The sequence below is a fragment of the Mustela erminea genome, chromosome 10 (genome assembly GCF_009829155.1).
Source record: "Mustela erminea isolate mMusErm1 chromosome 10, mMusErm1.Pri, whole genome shotgun sequence".
Classification (NCBI taxonomy): domain Eukaryota; kingdom Metazoa; phylum Chordata; class Mammalia; order Carnivora; family Mustelidae; genus Mustela; species Mustela erminea.
The window spans coordinates 50,740,511-50,764,202 of record NC_045623.1 but is presented as its reverse complement, the minus strand read 5'-3'; the positions used below and the strand labels follow the sequence as shown (position 1 = coordinate 50,764,202).

The 23,692-nt window shown below is 35.9% G+C and overlaps 1 protein-coding gene across 1 annotated transcript in view; it reads right to left on the bottom strand.

The window, feature by feature from the left end:
* Positions 1-23,692, bottom strand: part of NEGR1 (neuronal growth regulator 1) — an 851,338-nt gene that overhangs the window by 279,888 nt on the left and 547,758 nt on the right. Inside the window, exon 4 of the mRNA XM_032361613.1 lies at positions 10,250-10,381. Within this exon, the coding sequence (XP_032217504.1) occupies positions 10,250-10,381 (132 nt within the window). The remainder of the gene's footprint in view (positions 1-10,249; positions 10,382-23,692) is intronic.

The following is a 23,692-nucleotide window of genomic DNA, read 5'->3' as shown; positions in this document are numbered from 1 at the left end:
ATTAGTTAAGTAACCGAGTTGGTTAAGCAGCTGCCTTCGGCTCAGGTCATGATCCCAGCGTCCTGGAATCGAGTCCCGCATCAGGCTCCTTGCTCAGCAGGGAGCCTGCTTCTCCCTCTGCCTCTGCCTGCCATTCTGTCTGCCTGTGCTCGCTCTCTTGCCCTCTCTCTCTGATAAATAAATAAAATCTTAAAAAAAAATAGAATTTAGATCTTCTGCCTTTCTGTGTCACTCTCATTACCTCGTAATCTCCAAATACAAATGTAAATAAAAAAAACATTTTACACACTTGTTTTTAGGTAAATATAATATAAACTGAAAAACTGAGTATGGGGAGTGGATCTGTCTATTTAAGATGATTCCCAGATGACTGTATAAGATTCATTGCTGATTCCCATTATATACATGAGAAGTTCTTTCAAAAACTGGTTTATTATGATTACATATATGGGTGGAAGTAATGGGAAAGAGAGGTGAGGAAACCAAAGAATAGAAATAAAGATAATGAGAAAGAGTAGTAATGTGTGAATGATGGTGAAAAAGCAAAAGAAAATGAGTATGAAAAAGAAGAAAGGAATGAGTGGGGGCTTGTGGCAGAACATTCTCCAGTACGCAAAGCAAGTTTCCCCACAAATTGGCCCCTTTTCTTCCAAATTTATCTCCCACGGCTCTACTACATACTGCCTTTTTGTTTTTCTTTTGAAAATTTATTTATTTTATTTGAGAGACGGAGAGTGCACATGAGCATGGCGAGGGAGAGAGAATCTCAAGCAGACTCTCTGCTAAGCGCACAGCCCGAAGACCCTGAAATCATGACCTGAGCCAAAGTAAGGGTTGAGCTTAACAAACAGAGCCACCGAGGCAACCCTATATTCCCTTTGTTTATACTATTTATACCGTACTAATAATCACTCCCCTTTCACTCCCTTCACACACCACACATATGCGTAAAACATACAAATATGTTCAATAGCAGACTTAAAGATACTTGACAATTCCTGCAAAATTTAATCTTGATAATAGAGAAAAGACCCCAAAACCTTAATTCTCTGTTGTTCCCATTCTACAAATGACTCTCAGTGTTTGGCTAAAAAGAACTGAATTAGATGAGGAAATATGCTGATAATGTTAGTTTTAAATAAACACAGGTCTAGGGGCTCCTGGGTGGCTCAGTGGGTTTAGCCTCTGCCTTCAGCTCAGGTCATGATCTCAGGGTCCTGGGATCGAGTCCCACATCGGGCTCTTTGCTCAGCGAGCAGCCTGCTCCCCGCTCTCTCTCTGCCTGCTGCTCTACCTACTTGTGATCTCTCTTTCTGTCAAATAAATAAAATCTTTAAAACACACACACACACACACACAGGTCTACACACTGTAGGTTTGTGCAAGTTTTGAACTTTCACAATGAGTTTGAAGAATATATTCAGAAGAAACCAGCCTGTACTTTTCAGAGTTTGGCCCTTTGGGGTCTTCCTAGAGCATGAATCTAGATGGGCGTGTCAGAGAAGCACACACATAAATGTGTACATATATATATATTTGTCCCTTTGCTGATTGTCACCACTTTTCATCACTTTAGCATGGGATCATTTTCAACCTAAAGCACTTCCATCTTGTTAGAAATTGGTTTCTTACTCCTGGTTGATAATCAAATTCTATTTTACCTAATATATATTAGGTATTATATATATATACATGTATATATATATATATATATAAAATATAATCATATATATAAGTATATTTTTTGAACTGATAAATGACAGCTCAGAAATAACTGTAAACAAAACAAACACTCTCTCATGTAGCAGAAAGTTTTGTTCATGTATTAGAGCAAGGACACTGTTCCATCTTTCACTTTGAGAAAAAAAAAAGAATAATAAAAATATGCACAGTTGCTTACTGCAGATACATTTTGATTTTCCGTGAGAAAAAAAAAGGGTAAAAGATCACTCATAGATCCTTAATACTAAAACTCTAAATACTAAGATAAAAGTATGGGGGAATATATTTAATTTAAATTGGGAGTATACTCCTTAAGTAAAAATAGCCTCATTAAGTAAAAATAGTCTTGGCACACTAGTCATTAATTGAAGTGTATGTCTAAGATTTAAAACAAAGGACCAATTATGCCTCCTTCAATAGAAGAATTCATGTATTCCTTAACTGCATGTTTAATAACATAGTTTTACTTCAACTGAGGAATTACATAACCATAGAATTAAATCTGAACTTTTTATGCCATGGGAGTCCCAAGGTGAAAAGAACAGGTTTAATTCTTAGCTTTTTGTGTTGTTCTATTGAGGAGAAATGTTTTATTTAAAAATATGTTTTCTGAAAAAAAATAAAATAAAAATACATTTTCTGGGTGATTATCCATAAGTTTCTCATATTCAATATTCAATACCTATAGGGATTTTTCCTTCAAATTTCTTAGTTCCTCATATCCCTGTTAGCTAGAGTTATCATTTTAAGCCTTAGTTTTGCCCTTGCCGTGACAAAACAGAAATCACCCAAGTATACTCCATAGATGTAGGAAATAAAAATATTTAAATACATTTCTTGATATTTAAATGTATCTCTGAATACCTCCATCATCTCATAGCTATTCTTTGATTATGAAGCTGGATCTGTGTCTGCCTGTGAAGATTCATGAACTCTTTTCCAATGGGGCCCTGCCTTCTTCCCTCTTAGGTACCCACCCTCCTTCATATTCCCTTTTCTGGTCTCATCCAGCTCACTGCAGCCAACAGACCAAGCCGTGCCTTGCCCTGACTCCTATGGGACGAAGCTAAGGTTGCTGTTTCTGTCGAGACTCCCCTTTCCTTGATTAAAAATAATAATAATAATGGGGCGCCTGGGTGGCTCAGTGGGTTAAGCCGCTGCCTTCGACTCAGCTCATGATCTCAGGGTCCTGGGATCGAGTCCCGCATCGGGCTCTCTGCTCAGCAGGGAGCCTGCTTCCCTCTCTCTCTCTCTACCTGACTCTCCATCTACTTGTGATCTCTCTCTGTCAAATAAATAAATAAAATCTTAAAAAAATAATAATAATAATAAAAAGATCCGTCAAATTCAATTTCACCTTCAGATTTCATCAGGATCAGGCCTCTTAGAAGCCTTCCATGATACCCCAAGGCTGTGTTTGTGCCTTTATGATAGCCTTGTGTCGTACTTAATGATGGTTTATCAAAGCACTTACCATACCATAGTAACCATGTGTCTCTCTTATCTTCCCCCTTTCTTTCAAGACCAATATCCCAGGCACGAAAGCCTGGATAATATCATGGTAAGCAATAAGCAAACAGGTCAATAAATACATATATAAATGCAGATTTACTGAAGTGCTTCATTATTACTCTATATGGCATATGAACTAATACTTTATTTAACAGACAACAATACACATTTTTAATACTCTGCCTCATTTCAGATAAATGTTAATTAGCTTATAATAAAAATAAAGCGCAGAACAGTAGCCTAAATCATAAGCAAATGTGAAAGATGAGGTAAATGTAAAGTAAAGGTAGAGGCATAAAATGGAACCAGAAATAAGAGCTAATGTAGTAATTATGAATTCAAATAATATTCATTTTTGTTCTAGTTCTACAATAGTATCTTACCCATTCCAACTCTGAATGGTGGGATTTTCTCTTTATTCGAGGTATTTGTCTGTCATCTGAAATTTCTTATAGTCTTAAGTCTGAGATGTCTGCCTAACTTCCAAGGTTTTGAAGAAAAGTTATGAATAGACTAAAAAGTTGGTCATTTCCCTAGAAAGCTTCCCTCTCTTCCCTCTCCCCAGGGACCTCTCATTTAAAGCTTTGATACAATTGTACTAAGTTACACTAATTGGTACATTCTTTCCCACATGTTTGGAGCTAGTTATAGTGGAAGATAAAGTGCACATTTGCATAAATGAATATGTATAAGATGCAAAATAATGCACAAATATGTGCCTATGATTTATTGGATCAAAACTTAGTTCACAATACACCCAAAAATATCTTTACTGTTTGACCATAAGAATATTCAATTCTATTTTACTAGAAATTGTGTGTGCAAAACATTTCTGATACCAAATAAAATAATCAATTTAAAATCTGACTGTCCTGAGTGAAAATTAAAATCATGTCTGGACATCTTTTTACCTTAATTTGGTTGACTTTATTTTTGTTGTTGTTGTTATTAATTAACTTTCTTTTGTTCACGTCTGTTTTGTTCTTGAAAATAAGGGAAATTATTAAATATTTTAATCTCTTTGATCCTCAAATTTCTTATCTGTAAAAAAATGGAATTAGTGTTTCCTCTCTGTGGTGAAAGCACTATATAAATGTCAGGTTATCTTTATTAAATCTACCTGATGGGCGCGTGGGTGGCTCAGTGGATTAAGCCACTGCCTTCGGCTCAGCTCATGATCTCAGGGTCCTGGGATCGAGTCCCGCATCGGGGTCTCTGCCCAGCAGGGAGCCTGCTCCCCCACCCCGGCCCTGCCTGCCTCTCTGTCTACTTGTGATCTCTCTCTGTCAAATAAATAAATAAAATCTTTTAAAAAAATAAATAAATCTACCTGAATAATTTGGTTAAAAAATTATATTGGAAGTAAATTACTCAACATATTATTTACTTATTGTTTTGGGAGAAAAAAATGTAATGATGTAACAAACAATATTTTTTCTTCTGTCTAGTAGAATGGTTCACTAGAAGAACACCAATATTTTTAGTAATTTACTCAATCAATGACTATTTTTTGGGGGGTTGCCTCCTATGGACCAGTTGCTATTCTATGTGATAAGAACACATCATTGTAAAAAGAAAGGAAAATCCCTTACTGCATAGAGCTTACATTCTAGAGTAAATATATCCAATGAGAGAGAGATTTTTTCAATTGTCTACAGTGAGCCAGACACCATATATGTATATCATTTCATTTAATCCTTACCCAGCCTTGATAATTATGCATTATTGCCCTAAATTACATAATTGAAAATTGAGACTCAGGGGTAAAGTGGTTTCCCAAGGTCTGAAAACCAAATAAATTATACAACAGATGTTCAAGTAAGTAATATCTGACCATAAGGCCCACTATTGCCCAAACGGTTACTACTAACTGAAAGAATAACATAAACAGTACGTAGAACGAACAGGTTGTCACAAGATCAGAGAACCCAAGCCTTCGATGGATGCATTCATTTGGAAGGGCAAGGTCTTACAGGCTTTCCTGATTTCTAATATCTGGGATCCTGCTTCCCTACAGAGATTTCCTTACTTTATTAGTCTTTGATACTTTCTAAATTTTCCAGCTTCGAGCTTTGGCTTCTAAAAAGTCAACATTGGTGATTTTCTAGACTCTGGTGTCTGCTTTCTAAACCAGATTTTCACAGGTTTCTGTCTTTTTCAATTTAGTTGAATCTATTAGCTTTTTGGAACTCATTTATTCTTCCATTTTCAGTTAACGATTAAAATTATGGGACTAAAATCTTTTAGGCTGCTTCTAGGAGTGGAATACGGATGCAATTAAAACAAAGAATCTCAGGGCCCCTGGGTGGCTCAGTGGGTTAAGCCTCTGCCTTCAGCTCCAGTCATGATCTTAGGGTCCTGGGATCAAGCCCTGCATGGGGGGGGCGGTGGTCTCTGCTCAGCAGGGAGCCTGCTCCCCCCGCCCCCGCCCTGCCTGCCTCTCTGCCTACTTGTGATCTCTGTCTGTCAGATAAATAAAAAAATCTTTAAAAAAAATAAATAAAACAAAGAATATGTTTAACTATAATCCACTAGCTCCCTCTGGCTTAGCTAAACAACCAGTTTAAAATTTGTTCTTTCTTGTTTTGTGTGTTTATATGTTTTAATCTCTCAAGATCTGGTTATGATAAAGGTCACAACTCCTTTTTATTATTTTCCTTTGTTTTTCATTTTGACAAGAAAATTTTATGGGGCCCCTAAGTGGCTCAGTTAATTAAGCAGTTGCCTTTGGCCCAGGTTATGATTCCAGGATCCTGGGATGGAGGCCCACATGGGGCTCTCTGCTCAGTAGGGAGCCTACTTCTCCCTCTCCCTCTGCTTGTGCTCTCTCTCTGGCTCACTCACTGTCTTTCAAATAAATAAATAAAATATCAAAAAAAGAAAGAAAAAAAGAAAATTTTATATATACAACATATGTATGTAGATGTGTATATATATGTTTATGTAAAAATACATACAAATATATGTTTATATATATTATATGTATATATAACAAATATAAATTTATATGTATATATAAAAGAATAAAAGAAAGTACACATAAAGACAAGAAGACTAATCACCTACAAAATCTCCCTACTCAGAAACAAGCTTTGCATTACTATCCTATAATAAGTAAGACTTCCTGTAAATAATTCAAAATTTGTTGATTTGTTCAATTAACCAACTCACCCCATCGATATAAAATAAGTCAATTATATTAATTATTCCACTAAATTGCTGTTTAATTAAATTGGATAGAAATCCACATGAAAGTACTATAGATACAAAGTATATGGCAAATATGTAATTTATTGTATGCATGTAGTTTATATATATGTGTGTGTGTGTATATATATATATATATATATATGGCAGACATTTTAGATAAATAGTAAAATATTAAACATTTCTAACTCAAAGGAAACCTAAATCTCTTTCTCAAATTAACTTACTGCATAACGGCATCTACTAGAGCTTATGAAAATTTATTACATTTCATCTTGAACCCCATTTGGGAAAAGGGACAAAGTTTCTCTTCAAATTATAACTCACAAAGCTACTGCAATTCTATATGCACATCATATTGATTAATAACAGTGAAAAGAAGCTCTGCCTTCGACTTGGCACGGTTCTATCTTCAGGGAATCATCAGGTTATCAGGAGATGTGCAGTTCCGTGCTGGTAACAGAGACCACTGTGCTCAATTTTGGGATTTGACAAACTAAAGTTTATTCAGTAGGCTTTGGCTAATTTCCTTTGGGAAATCAGCTCAGTAAAATCCATAGATAGTGCTCAATTTTTGACTTTTAAAGGGACAAATTCACAAAATTAACACTTTCCAAACCTCTTCATAACCAGGAACACAATATAGGCATACACTTATACACCTACATGGCTAGAAATCACTGTTATCTGTGTGATATAATCATTCCAAACTAAGGCAAAATTTAGGTCTTGACCAGAAGTTTGAACAGAACTCATCAGTTATGTAAAATATTGATTCCACATGTATAAATCTAATTAGTCAATCAGTATTGTTTGTGGCACATTTAGGGAAAGGTGAGCTATCAAATGTATCATTTAGGAAGGAGCAGAAGATAAAACTGATTGTTTAAAATCATTAAAAAGTACTGTTGGGTTCACTTTTTAAAAAGATGTGAGCTGTATTAATATTATGTTGGCACCACTGTTTCCATTTATGACTGTACTTTGTCTAACTGAAATAAATTCTTAAAAAAAGACAGTCCATGATTCTAATTTATTTTTTAAATAAATTTATTTATTTATTTTAGAGAGAGAAAGAGAAAGAGAGAGAGAGTAGAGAGGGAAGGGCAGAAGGAAAGGAAGAGAGAGAATCCCAAGCAGACTCCCTGCTGGGCTTGAAGCTCACCCTGAGATTATGACCCAAGTGGAAATCAAAAGTCCTACACTCCACCTACTAAGCCACCCAGGTGTCCCAGTAGTTATAATTTCAAAAGCACCTCCCTTTTTTTTTTTTTTAACTTTCCCTCTTTTCCTTCCTAAATTGAAATTGATTAGCAAAGTCTTCTTTCCTATCTCTTCTTAGGTGTTTGGCACCCTACAAAAACCACTGAGGCATCCTGTTCGGCTGATGGAATATCTACGCTCTTCTTCAAACCTTCTTGCTCTTGTCCTGTATTGAAAGATAATTCACCAAAAGTTCCTCCTCTTTCCACACATCTTGGAAGCAGAGACACCAAACACTTGCTTTGGTTCCTGACTATCTTTTTGAGAATGTTTGTGTAGTGAACAGTCTTGAAAGACAGAAGTAGTTCTTCCCATGCAGCAAACAGCAGGTTTGTTTACAGTCCAGTATAATAAAGATAAGTTCTCCCTCAGCAGCAGAGGGGCGGTTTGCTTGCTGCCATTATAAAAATGAAACAAAACAAAACAAAACCGACTTTCCTAAGCTCAGGAAGCTTCAGCTATTACACACACCCACTGTGTGAATCGGTGTCACCTAGCCCTCCTCGTATCACTCTGGAGTAACTAGAGCTCAGGGACCTGATGTAAAATAAATAAACAAATAAAAATAAAAAGACAATACTCTGGCTACTGTTACTATGAGTAAGAAACTGCCCTTTGTCTCTGTTTTCTGCCAGCACCCACGAAACTGTGGCCGATCTTTCACAATTCCTGACATTTTGTTTCCCCAGTTTTTGTCCAGCTTTATATGTAGATTCTCTTCTACACCCAGATCCTTTAGATGTCGACTCATTTGGTTGGTCTATTTTTCTTTTATTTCAATTTTCTCCACATGTCTGTCTCCTTAGTTGACCTTTCTGTCCAAGGTTCCCATTTTTCCAGAAAAAAAGAGGATCTAATTAAATGATAAGTGACAAGGAATTAAAGACAGAGGGGAAAAAAAGGATGAAAGAGAAAGTGAATACAAAGACAAGTGTGGGTTATATACATGGAGCACAGGACCACGAAAACTCATACAACAGCTGGGTTTTTTATTCAATCCCCATTGGAGACATCGTTTTAGAGATATATTGGGGCTGAGGGCTGAAGGGGCTGCATTATTGGTGGGGGGGGTGCCTTGATTTTCTGACAGTTGGACTCTACCTTTTCATTTCTTAGTGTTCACTTCTAAAAATATTACTTCTTTACATCTTTTTCCAACCCTTCAACAATAAAATCAGTAGACTTATGTCAGGTAAATACAGTTAGTGATAAAATAATCAGGAATTTTTACTTGCTTATTATTTCTTATTTCAGCAAGTTCCAGAAGGATGAGCAGTAGTAGCTCCTGAAATAGGAGTCCTGAGAATCAGTAGAAACTTATTATAGATGTAGATTTCCAGGTCATATACCCCATAGATTCTGGTTTAGTAGAGTTGATTTTCATTTTTGGTGAGCTTCTTTGGTGGATCAGCTAAAGTTTGTCTACAGAATATGAGAAACTCTGCTCCACAAACCACCTCTTGATCTGGTATTATGCACATTTGTTCCGTCTCAAAGAGATAGTTCAACCCCAAATACACAGATTAGTCACTCACAAGTGTTAGTTGATGGCAGTGATTTCCTGTGGCAGACACTCCACTGCCAGGTGTGTTTTCAAGGTTATTTTTTGGTCCATGAAATTAAAAGACTCACATTAATATGAGAAAAAAACCACACCTACTTAGTTTAAGCGTTTTGGAATATATTTGGAATGATTCCTTCTAATGATATGTGCATTATTAGCAATGGCTATATGCAGAAAGGTATATAAGTGGAATGAAAAAAAAATATTGGAAGCTATAGCTTATAAACACCTTTAGTAAAATACTGTTATCCTAAGAGTATCTTATTTGAGTAAGTTAAACAATGTGAAAATTTTTGAGAGAGAAATAAGGGGGTATTTTTGAAAAATACAGATTATTTCAATCATTGCTATTGGGATCATAAAATATAAAATAGGATGTTAGTAAAAAAATATCTGATACCAGTGTTTGAGATGCATGCAGAGAGGGTGTAAAATAAGGGCATTCGTAGATCTGCAGGTATCGCCCTAATAATGATGCTCGTAGGAATATCCTTGATGCATTTTCTCAATATTTTTCAAACGAAATAGAATTAAATAACCCAAGTAATAGAAATATCACAATAGCTGTTCCCCTTGAGTACAGACCAGCATATTTAATTTCCATCAGGTTCGATAGGGAGTTTTACACTTAAATTCAATCAGCATATAATCCAGGTGAAACTCATGAGAACAAAGAAAATGCCATGAATCTACCATCCTCTAGAGATAGAGATACCATAGTTTAGAATGCCAGGGACTAGGCTGCTTTTGTATACATTTCCATCTGCATATCAGACTGAACTACTGTGGGATTACTTGGGACAACGAATGTTATATAAAACAATTTGATTGATATTCTAATATGTACACACTACCACTATCGATAGGTGGTTTTTATCAATTAGAGCACCTCTGAAAAAATAGCAACATAAATTCAGACAGAATATGTCAGATATTCATCTTTTCACTAAAGTTACGTGGACAAAAGTTGACAGGACTTACAGTTTACGACAACTTTTACTTTTTTCACATCTGGGAATGACACATCGTTTTCTGCACTGCATTCATATTCTCCAGCCTGGTCCCTTGTAATTCCATAAATGTCCAAATATTGTCCATTTTCAAATGGTTTTGCTACAAGAAAAAAAAGTACAGCATGTTTAATTGTAGCCGCCTGAGGCTTCATTCATATAAAATAACAATCTCCTGTCTTCCTATTAGATACTGCTGACAAAAACAATCCCAAATGCAACTGGGGAATTATTAAGCCCTTTGTTCTCCTATGTTCAGAGGAAAAGTCAGAGAAAAAAGCAGAAACTGAACAAGGGATACTATAACAACTGTTTCCCCAGAACAGGATATACATGTGTTCTTTTTAATTGATTGTGGTCTCCTAACCTCGTCACACATCAAATAGAGTTCTGCACATTTCTGTAATTGAGTTCAACAACCTTCTAGCAGTGTAGATGAAACTCACTAATATGGCTTGGTACATATTGACTTTTATACAGTGTAAGCTAGCAAGCTGACACTTAACCTAACTAAACGTTGCTTTTCTTTTGGGAAAATTCCATACTCATTCTCAAGGTTTCAAGCTAGATGGCTTGATAAGTTTAGAGGCACATTAAACGATTGCTGCATTTCAGTTTCCAAAATTATTAAATTTTTAAGGGAGGCACACTGTATGTATTATATATAATCTATCCAATAAATTTTAAGAAAAAAATATGGTTCTGAAACTAAGGGTTAAGTAGTGGTAAAAACTAAGCTATCTTTATTTTTTAATATTCTAGGGAAAATATTCTTATTTGACTAAAAATCACACTAGAGTAAAAATATAAAGGCATAATCCAAAATGAAAAAAATACTTGCAAATGAATGAAACTTGGAAAAAAAGAGAATGCTTTCTGAAATAACAGATTTTTATTTATTTGGAAGCAGAGACTCAGGCAGGAGGGATCCTGATTATCAGAGATGGGGCGGAGGAAGAATGAGCTTATGTGAATTTCTGCGGTGGGAGGGGGGATCTTCTCCCTCCTTACACAAGCCCTGAAAAATCACATTTCAGTATATACCAAAGAGAACTGGAAAATGATACAATGATTCCCTTAAACAGTCTGTTTTCAAAAGTCAACTTTATTTTTGTTTTTAGTCTACTCTCTTGCCAAAACAATTGTATGGCTATAGAAGTTAGAAAACTAGTAAGAAGACTCAATTTTATCTGAACAAAGCAAAATAGAATACAGTTATGGTGCTCCAAATCCAAAATCTATGTCAATTAACAAAAAAATATTTTTCCTTTGGGCTCCCTTGTCTGAGCCAGTATCAGTCACTATACTGTTTGTCCTCAGGTAGCTGTGATTTTGTTAATTGAAACCTGGAGTGTTTAGAATATATATGATTACATCATTTCTCCATTTTTACCTGGCTGCTCCTAAATTGTAGATAGAGAAGAGTTACACTTCTAAGATGATAGTTGGCTGATATATTAATTCAGCCACACAGAGGTGAGTTTACAAAAGTAGCAATTGTCCTCAAATCCATATTCTTAAAATCTGATTTTATAACTATTTTCTTAGCTCAACCTAATGCCCTTATCTGACTCTATACAATAATATAATATTGATTTTCTATTGTTTCCTTCTTTTTATCTTATTTTCACCCTTATAATGAAGATTAGTTAGGTTTAAACATGTCTATAAAAACTATTGAAATATAGGGAGGACAAAATCCTTACTCACATCCAAGAATTTTTAGAGTGTAACTTGAATTATAAAGTAAAGGGATATTAAATGAAAATGAAAGTATGGGTAAAACTGATATACCATGACTAAATAACCTAGTCGGGCAGGTAAAATGAAGCCTATCATGTGTGAAAAGGTAACAAACTGTGAAACTTTGTAAAAACAGATTTACTAGGTTCTAATTTGTTTCCAATATTAAAATGTTACATGAACATTCCTATTTCACATCTATTGAATATTTGTTCCTGGAAGGGGTGTGTGTGTGTGTGTAATTAATTGTGTAAAACAGCACTGAAGGATAGCTTTTAGCTTTGAGTTTCTGATAGGGATCACAGGCTATGAGGGGTCTTTTATAATCTGCTTTCTCTCTTCTCCTTATTTAGTTCTTCTTTCTGCCGCCCGGATTCTTTATTCTTCAGTTCACCCTGATAACTTCTTTCTTCTTCCAGGGTCTCTGATTAAACAGTATGTCCTCAGAGAAACTTTTCCTGATTTAGTCACTACTCAATCTAGTAACTCCGTGTTACTTCCAAAAATACACCAAAAAAGCCTGTGCATGGCATAAACATGTTTGCTATTACTTATTTAACCACAAACCACTTTTAAAATACTTATCTTTCTGTTATACTATGAATTTTTGATATAGAGGGTCCTGGAGTGGCTCAGTCGGTTGAGCTTCCAACTCTTGGTTTCGGTTCAGGTCATGATCTTAGGGTCCTGAGACAGAGCCTGGAGTCAGGCTCTATTCTCAGCGGAGAGACTGCTTGAGATTCTTTCCCTCTCCCTCTATCCCACTCCCGGCTTGTGTGTCCATGCTCTCTCTCAAATTAATTATTCTTAAAAAAAAAAAAAAAAAAATCCTGTGTGAGGTGCTTGGGTGGCTCAGTTTGTTAAGTGTCTGCCTTCAGCTCAGGTTGTAATCCCGAGGTCCTGGGATCCAGCCCTGCAATGGGCTCCCTGCTCCGTGGGGAGCCTCTCTCTTCTACCTCTGCTTGCTGTTCCCCTTGCTTGTGCTCTCTCTCTGAATAGATGAAATCTTTAAAAAAAATCCTGTGACTTAAAAGGTTACATCTTATTCTATATTTAATATGGTCTCTATGCACATTTGTTGACTATGTCATTAAAGAAAAACAACATGATAGAAAGTCCAGAAAATATGACATTTCATTAGAAATTAATTTTCTTATTCAAACAATTGTTATCCATGACACCATAAATAAAAATAGTATTTATCTTTTATTGATTCCTTATTATGGGTAATGTACCATGATAAATGCTTTTTTCTCTTTTTTTAAAGATTTATTTATTTATTTTAGAGAGTAGTGGGGAGGAGCAGAGGTAGAGAGAATCTGAAGCAGACTCCCTGCTGACTGTGGGGCCTGACTTGGGGCTTAATCTCACAATGCTGACAACATGACCTGAGCTGAAATTGAGTCAAACACTTAAGTGACTGAGCCACCTAGGCACTATGATAAATGCTTTTCATTATGAATTCCTCAGCTAACCTTAGGTCAATGCATCAGGTAGGTTCTATCATATGGAATAAGATTCTACATGGTTAAAGAAGTTAAATATCTTGTTAATGGACCCAGTGTTGGATATGAAAGTCAGAATTCCAAAACCTACAGGCCTGATCTGTACGCCACTGAAATGCTGATTAGTTTTCTCACTTGTAAATGGTAATAATAAAAATGCTTATTTACTGCAAAAACTAAATTAGGCCATATATGTGTAATCCTTGCTCTCAGGACTATAAAGCATTATATGGATATTGATTTAATCTCTGAATTATCAGTTTCCCATAGCTGCCATAACAAATGACCACAAATTTACTGGATTAAAACCATCCAAATTTATTATCTTACAGTTGTGTAGGCCAGAAGTCCAGAATAGGTCCATGGTAACTAGAATAAAGGGTCTTCCAAGGATATTTGTGTCCTAATTTTTGGAGTCTGTGATTCCGTTAGCTTTCATGGAAAAAGGGACTTTGCAAATGTATGAAGTACATTGTGTTAAAGAGACTATGATAAAAGGCTTAGTCTCATCATATGAGTCTTTAAGTGTAGTATGTGGAAGAGTGGGTCAGTGAGATGTGACATGAGGAGTCACCACCACTGACTTTGAAGACGAAGGAAGTGGAACACGAGCCAAGGAAAGCTGTGTCCTCTAGAAACTGGGAATGGCCCTCAGCTGACAGCAAAAAATTGATTCTCCTCCAGAACTAAAAAAAGAACACAGCCTGTCAATACTTTCCTTTTAATCTGGTGAGACCGGTATCAGATTTCTGAACTACAGAAGTGTAAAATAGAAGTGTTTTAAGCCACTAACTTTGTAGTGATTTGTTACAGCAATGATACAGAATTAATTCAGGGCCTCCTTGTACTGTCAGCAGTGCAGGATTCCTTTCTGGAGGCTCATTTACTCATTTGGGATGCTGGGAGAATTGTTTCTTGCTACAGTGGTACCGAGAACCTCATTTCCTTGGTGGAAGGCCACTCTTAGCTTCTAGAGGTCCCCTCATTTTCTGCCTCAAAGCCCCTTCCTTCATCTTCCAAGCCAGCAAATGGTGGGTTAAGTCCTCTCTCACTTTGAATCCTCAGGGAGTCTTCTCCAGGTGCATCTCTCTGAAGGGCCCTTCTGTCTTCTCTTCTACTTTTAAGGACTCCTGTGCTTCAATTGAGTCCATCTGCCTAATCCAAAATAATCTTCTCATCTTTAGTTCTTAACTTCAATCGCATCTACAAAGTCTCTTTACCATGTAAGGTAACATAGTCACAGTTTCCAGGGATTAGGACATGGATATCTCTGGGGCCATTATCCCGCCAACCACACTTGTTCAGTAAACTTGCAGTTATTTTGCACATACAAATTGTGATCTGCCTAGAATTTTCAAAGACAGCAGGATAAGAAAATGTGTGGTCAAATTGATGCAGTTGCTGAGTTCATTAATACCTCTGAAAAATATGAGTGAAGTTCAGAAAAATAAATTTAATTAAGACATTCTTTTGGAAGCTAATGCTTTTCAGGAAGACGTACTGCAAACCTAACAGGTAATGTGATTCGGGGAAGTGTTATTAGAGCACAGAAGTAGTGCAGTTTGAAGAAGCAATTAGAGGAGGGTGTATGGCAGATAAAATCATGGAAGCCACCTACTGAAATGATTGCAACAGGGGTTTCAGAAGCAAACAAAAACAACCAGTAAATAAATAGCTCAGCATTTTGATTTGCTTTTTAAAGTATGTATAATAGTCCACCAGACAGTAATGAAGGGAAGTTCTAAAGTCAGCTCAGAATCTTTTCCTTCCTGCCTGCCTGGCTCCTTTCCTTCCATTCAAATGACATTATTTGTACCACGATCACTGACCAGTGAACAAAACTGTTTTCATTTCAAAGAGCTTATAATTTACGATGGAAACAAAAATATAAGCAGGCAATTTCAGTAAAGTGATAATTATATTTGGAGTAAATATAGATACTATGCTGTCATAATTGTGCTTGTATAACTTTAAGAAAAAATTTGAAAAATGTGTTCAGGCCAGAGCATTCTTATAGTGGAAGGACTTGCACGCCTTTGAAGGAACATGTCTGCCCTTTAACTTCAAGAATAATTACAATGCTATAAGTAAAAGACTATAACAAATTTGAATATTTTTTTAAAGATTTTATTTATTTATTTGACAGACAGAGACCACAAGTAGGCAGAGAGGCAGGCAGAGAGAGAGAGGAGGAAGCAGGCTCCCTGCTTGAGCAGAGAGTCTGATGCGGGGCTTGATCCCAGGACTCCGAGATCATAACCTGAGCCGAAAGCAGAGGCTTTAACCCACTGAGCCACCCAGGCGCCCCACAAATTTAAATATTTTGAAATACTATATTTTAAAAGAACTCTGGAATTCTGCTCCCAGTTACATTAAAGAATAAAGATCAAACCTCCTTCCTCGCCATAAGCCACTAGAGAAATGGATAGAATATATAAAACAACTCATTGCAGACACTGGACAACAGGCTGAAGAAGACTGTGATCCCTGAAGCGAACAAGGTGACCATAACTTTCTATCTAGAGGCAATTTTCACCTCCCTGTGCCCCGTGATATTGTTGACTTGAGCAAAGAAAAGCTGGAATTCCGGCAGGCCACGGGGCCCGAGTGTTAGTAGTACAGAGTTCTAGAGAGAAGGAACACATGGTGACAGAAAACGAACCAACCAACTTATCAAACAAACAAAAAAAAACTATAGAAATCTATACGTGCTTCCTTGTCTTTACTGCAGATGAGGCTGTACATGCATAGGGAGAAATCCCAAACTGGGAAAGAATGACTGGAGAATTCGTAAGCTGAACAATTCCTAGAGCTTGAACAAGTTGAGGAGATATTTGATCTCTGACCAGAATGGGCAGGCCTCTGTAATTATTCACTGAAGGCTCCAGAGTCTTAGTAGTGGGACTTTAAAAAAAAGCTGGAGCAAAGACTCTTTTAGACTTGTTCTTTAAAGCTTAAAAACAGGGTTCAATGGACCAAAATTATCTCTAAATTATACAGCTTAACATAAGAAAAAGGAAGGACATTTTTAAAGGAAGAAAATACACCCTAGACAACCAACAAGCTAACAATGCAATGTTTAATAGCCAGTTTAAAAAATTACTACATATTCAAATAAGCAGGAAACTGTGAACAATAACTAGGAGAAAAATCAGTCAATAGAAAGAGATCTAGAGGTGACAGAATTGATAGAACCATCAGACAAAGATGTTAAAATAGCCCCCACTATAACTATGTTCAAGTATTTAAGGTAAAGTGTGAATATAATAAGGAAAGAAATGGAAAACAGGAAAAAAAATAATCCAGTGAAAACTCCTGACAGAAACACAAACTATCTCAGAAGAAATATCAATTGGCTAAAAATAACAGCAGATTAGACACTGAAGAAAAAAAGATTAAACTTAAAAGCATAGCAAGAGTATTTAGTATAAATCCAACCTGATATACTACATATGAGGAAAGAGAAGTGACTATTTTTCAGACTAATCTAAAAATATAACCCAGTTGACAACAGTACAACCTCAGAATAAAAGTCTAAAATTGGTTCTGTAAACTTCAACCTTAAGAAGCTAGGAAAATGACAAAACCTAAAATGAATAGAGTTCTGAAAATAATAGTGAAACTTAGCCAAGTTAAAAATGGACAATCAGGGGTGCCTGGGTGGCTCAGTGAGGTAAAGCCTCTGCCGTCGGCTCAGGTCATGACCCCAGCATCCTGGGATCGAGCCCTGCATCGGGCTCTCTGCTCTGTGGAGATCCTGCTTCCTCCTTTCTCTGCCTGCCTCCCTGCCTGCTTGTGATCTCTCTCTCTCTCAAATAAATAAATAAAATCTTGAAAAAAAAATGGACAATCAATGGAGAGAATCAATGAAACCAAAAGCTAATCTCTCAAAAGATCACTGAAAAGGATAAAACAACCAGACTGATAAAGAATAAAAAGAAAGACCACACAACTCACCAATAGCAGAGATGAAAAAGAGGACATTACTACATTTATAAGAACAACTGAATGGCTACTAAGGAAATATTAAGAAAAAAAAAAAACACCTAGCATTTAACTCAAGAATTTAGATGACATGAGCAAATTCCTTAAAAGATATGAATCTTCTAAATGATTTGAAAGAAAAGGTAAAATCTCAATATTCAATACACATTCAATGAAAAGAAATTGAATTTGTAATTTAAAAAATTACCAACAAAGAAAACTTCAAGATCATGTTTATTAAGATTTTAAGAAGAGAATAATGCCATGCATACAAAGTTTTCCTGAAAATGAAGGAGGGGGAAATTCCCCAGTTCATTTTATCAGGCTAGCATTATCCTTAATATCCAACTAAAGATGCCAACTCCCCCCCACAAAACCTTATAAACATTGACACAAAAATATTGTGACAAATATTTAGTAAACAAATCCAGTAATATTTAAAATGATAATACACCATGACCAAGTGTGGTTTATCCCAGGTTTGAGAGGCTGGTTGGACAACTAAAAAAAATTAAACAATGTAATTTACTACATTAAGAAGAACAACAAAAATATACAAATATCTCTAGATAAATCATTGAAAAAATTCAATAGCCATTCAAGGTAATAAAAGTTTCAGGAAACTGAGAATTGTATGGTACTTTCTCAATCTGATAAAACCTTTTATGAAAACCCTACATCTGACTTCATATAAAATGACGTAAGGGTAAACAGTGTCTCATCCAAGATGAGGATCAAGGCACTACTGTCCATTCTGACCCCTATCTCATATCTTATACATAAAATAATGCAGCTATCACCACTGACCTAAATGTGAATCACAAAACTGTAAATATTCTAGAAGAAAACAAGAGAGAATCTTGACGACCTTGACTTGCCCTAAGAATTCTCAGATATGACACCGGGAGCACAGGCCATACAAGAAGATATTGATAAACTGGGTTTCATCAAAAGTAAATAATGTTTGCTGTGCAAAAAGCACCATTAATTAATGGCAAGCCATGTAATGGGTGAAAACCTTGTAAATTACATCTTAGACAGAGGACTTGTATCCAAAATATATAGGAACTCTCAAAATTCAGTAAAAACGTACCACCTAATAAGGAAATGGGCAAAACATTTAAATACACTTTATTAAATAAAAATATTTAGACAGTAAATAGGCATGTCAAAAGATAATGAACAGGTTAGTCATTAAGAATATCAGGAAAAAATAAAAATTAGATTCTGTTGCATAAATATTAGAATGGCTAAAACAAGCAAACAAAAATGGATTAGTGCTGGCAGGAAACACCATATTTACAGCTCTCCTACATTGTTGGTGGGAAATGTGAAATGATGCAGTCCTTCCGGAAAATAGCTTACCAGTGTATTGACCATGTTACTTAGAAATCTCACGCCTAAAAAAATGCACACAAAAGCCTGTATACAGATGTTTATATTATTATTTTAAGTTTTTAAAAATTTACTTGAGAGAGAAAGAGAGCATGCATGAGTGGGGAGAGAGAGAATCTCCAGCAGACTTGGACAAGCAACAGCGCTCGAGACGGGGCTTTATCTCAGAACCCATGAGATCATGACTTGAGCCAAAACCAAGAGTCTGACATTCAACTAGCTGAACCTCCTAGGTGCCCCTGTTTATATTAGTTTTATTGACAATTATTAAAAAGTAGAAACAAGCCAAATGTCACTTGAACCAGTAAACAATTAGTAAACAAATTAATTAGTAAACAAACTTTGGTAACTCCATACAATGCAATACTATTTGACAATAAAATTATTCATATATACATAACTCGGATGGATCTCAAATACATTTTGCTAGATGAAAGATGCTAGACTAAAAGGTGACATGTATGGTTTCATATATAAGACAACATTCTGGAAATAGCAAAACTGTAGAGGTAAAGAATAGATCAGGTTTTGCCAGGATTGGGGGATGTGGACTACAGAAGGGCAGAGTGAAGGAATGTCTTAGAGAGATAAAACTATTCTGTATCTTGACTGCGGGTGTGGAGACATGAGGACTCATTTGTCAAAACCCATAGAATTTTATACTATAAGAAGTGGTTATTTGTGTAAATTTAAAGACAAAAGCCTATTGATATACTACCACACAGCCACTAAAATGGACAAATTCACAAGATTCGCAATACCAAATATTAGTAAGAATGTGGAGCATTAGCACAGCTCTCTCTTAACAAGGCACCTCAAAATCCCTGTTTTTCCAGTGCTTTCAGTCCTACAGGGAAGGCAAGAATTTTAGGAGTATTCTAATTTGGTTCTTGGTTAATCATATTTTAGAAGTTCCATAGAGGTGATGTGAATTACACCTCATTTTGCTATCTGTTGCCTTAGGATTTCAGCTGAAGGTTCCATTTTAGCATCTTATTATATTAGCTTCATGACCTAGGGCTTTCTGTGAATAATACCCTCTCTACTCCAAGCTCTGGCCAGAGAATAGAACTTTGACTTCTTTGGTGTTTAATTATTATTACAAGTTCACATACAGAAATAGTATTCATAGAAGATTACCTGAAGGAAATTCATTCATTTCTTTAGCTATTTAAAATTTTTCTTTTAAGAGTAAGCTGGTATATTAAAAAGCTATACACTTGGACTACTCTATTTTGGTTCCTATTGAATTTCCTTTACCAAACCTTGCTTTGGTGTTATCACTCCAGTCTTCATTGAGAGACAGTATAAGAAAGGCCATATGAAACTTCCTGTTACATTTTTATCAGAAAAGTAACTGAGGTCCTGCTGTTATAATCAATGTATCGCCTTTCTGAGGATCCATGGGAGAAATTCTCTGTGCATCTTAGTACCAGGAAAAGCTCTGTTTCTGACATCCTAATTTGCTTTGATATTATAATCCATGATCTTATAAACTGTTTCTCTTTTTTCTAGGCTGCTAGGAAATTTAAAGTCAAGATAAAGGAAAATATACTTTTGATGTCTCTATGCTTAATGGTGTTTTGAAGATTATTAAGTAATATGTGGACAGATCAGGACATCATAAATAAGAATAGCCAAAGCTATTTGGAAAATAGCTATATTACATATAATGGAACAGAACTGTGTTAGAATCAAATAGATTAGACAATTTCCTATTGGATATTACCATGGAGCCTTTGGATCTTACCTTGTGTACAAACAGAACTATTCACTCAGCATACAGAAAACAAAGAAGCATGGTGTCTAATAGGAAGGCTATAATAATTGGGACGTCATCTCAAGATCATCAAATAACATTTAAGTGAATAAACATGGTGATGCTTCTAAGTCATTTAGCATCTTGAGGAAGTAGATATATATCCACAGTTATTGCAAAATATATTCTTATGGATGGTCTTGTCAGAAAAAGAAAAGAGAAAATAGATACTTTATAACAATAATAGAGAAGGAGGTAATTAAGACTGTGGGCTTCAGAGTAGATGCATTAGGTGTCAGTGATATGGGTCAATTTTTAACTTTTCTCAGGGTCAATTTTGTCATATACACAAAGAAAACAATATTGACTTCAGGGGCTATTATGAGCACTGAATGTAAGAATATGTATAAAAGTGGGACACTGGGTAGCTCCGTTGGTTAAGCGTCAGACTCTTGATTTCCACTCAGGTCAAGATCTCAGGGTTGTGAGATCTGTTAGCCCTGCATCAGGCTCTGCCCTGGGTGTGGAGCATGCTTAAGATTCTCTCTTTCCCTCTCCTCCTGCCCCTCACCCCACCTCTCTCTCTTCCTCTCTAAATAAACAAACAAGTTAATATTAAAAAAAAAAAGAATATGTATAAAGCCCTGTGCAAAATTCCAATAAAATTAAAATGAATATATATATATATATATTTAAAGATTTTATTTATTTATTTGACAGGCAGAGATCACAAATAGGCAGAGAGGGAGGGAGGAAGCAGGCTCCCTGCTGAGCAGAGAGCCCTAAGTGAGGCTCGATCCCAGGACCTGGGATCATGACCCGAGCCCAAGGCAGAGACTTTAACCCACTGAGCCACCCAGGAACCCCATAAATATATATTTTTAAAATATTTTATTTTATTTATTTGAGAGAGAAGAGAGTAAGAGGGAGAGCACAGGTTGGGGGAGCAACAGAGGGAGAGGGAGAAGCAGGCTCTCCACTGAACAGGGAACCCAACGTAGGGCTGGATCCTAGTATCCGGGGATCATGACCTGAGCTGAAGGCAGATGCTTAACCAACTGAGCCACCCAGGTGCCCCAAATGAATATTTTTATTGATAAAAATTATTAATAAAAATAAAATTAAAACTATGATGTATTTTCAGTGTGTAGAATGTTTGTATTTAAGAGATAAGAATTATGTTGTCAGATCTCACAACATAATTTGATTTTGTTAACCAAAGGCTATAGAGCCAGAGAAGCAGTTTAATAGTTTAAAGAAAAAGACAACACGTACGTCTATCCCTGACAGGTAGGGATCTGATTCACTCAGCATTGTACTAAAAGATCCTTTCTGTCATTAAACAGTTTGGATTATGTGACTATTTTTCTGGCCTCTCTCTATTTGGTGGTTTGAGATGCATTTTCCCTGGAAAACAAGTGATTCCTTTTGTAATGGCAAGTTTAGTCATTATTTGTTCCTTTCAAAATTTAAACAGGAAAAAAAAAAAAAAGAAAGGGAAGGAAAGTGAGATTACATACTGTACTTTATACTGGGAAGAACTACCCCTCTACCTCCTTCCCAGCCCTACCCCTAACACACATACTTTCTTCAAGAGGGGTAAATTACAAAAGAGAGTACTTGCAAAGCAACTGGCTGTTACTATTTATATGGTTGTTTGCAACTAGGCTCTGTTCTGACCAGGCTGAATCCATTTCTTGCTATGTATTATTTACGGATCTATGAACAGAGCCATATGTTACCGGCCTGCACCATGTGAAACCTCTATTATGTTCCATTTGAAAGTATTGTAACTTACCTGAATGAACTCGTCAACATAGGCTATAGTCTAATAAAACTATCTTCTCCAAGTGACAATAGCTACAGTTATAGAAGATTCAATCGGGTATGAGGAAATACTGCTTACACTTCCACTATGCCTGCAACCCACTGTATGGCTTTATCTATATGTCCCTTGAAAGATTTGTTCCTTATTTTTGCACCTGCAAAACAGGAATTATTTTGTTCCTAGAGTCACTTTTGTTGAGTAAACTCCATTTACAGACACTCTTTCTTTTCTGTCATGTGAAACAGCCCAGTGCCTATATAGGTCTGCAGAGCTAATCTTAATTAGGTGCCATAACTCTCCTGAGTGTATATGTATTTTTTAATTTTTCATCAAAGCCAAAGACTTAACCTACCACTATTTTTTAAAGCTGTGCTTAATATAAAATAGTACTGTGTTCCAGAAAAAAAAAAATCTTCAACAAATGTTTTTAGCAAACATCATTGAATATTATTGGCTGAATTGTGTAACCCCCAAAAATCATACATATGTCGACATCCTCACTTGCAGTGTTTCAGAACGTGACCCTATTTGTGGATAGGGTCTGTAAAGCAGTGAGTAAGTTAAAATGATGGGCCTAGAATCAATATGACTGGTGTATTAAAAAATGAAGAAATTGGACACAGGCATACTCAGAAGGAAGATGTTGTGAAGGCACCAGGAGAAGACAGCCATCCACCAGGCAAGGAAAGGGGTTGGAAATAGACCCTCCCTCAGACGCTGCAGAAAGAACCACCTTTGTTAACACCCTGATCTTGTGATATACATTTCTGTTGGTTAAACCACATAGTCTGAAGTACTGTATTATGGCAAACCTAGCAAGCGAATACAGGTGGCATACAAAGCAGTAAAGGCAGATCTTGTCTATTTGGGGACATTAATTATATTTAAAATGCTTGAAATTTGATGGATTCCCTCTTATTATTGGTAGACTTTTCATTCCGATTTTTATAAATTCTAAATATTTGTTTCACTTATGTATCCTCAAATAGCACATAAAGTATCACAGGATGTATGTCAGGGTCTGTCATTTTTTAAAACACTTGTGGCATGTAAAAAAAAAAATGAAAGCAGTAATCCTTTCATTATTCTTTTTCTGTCCCTTTTATATGCTTCTCTCTAATCTATTCTTATACTCTATTCTCTTCCCAGTAAGCTAGGTATCCCTTTCTGTATGTTTAAGAGTATGCCTATTTGTTCCAA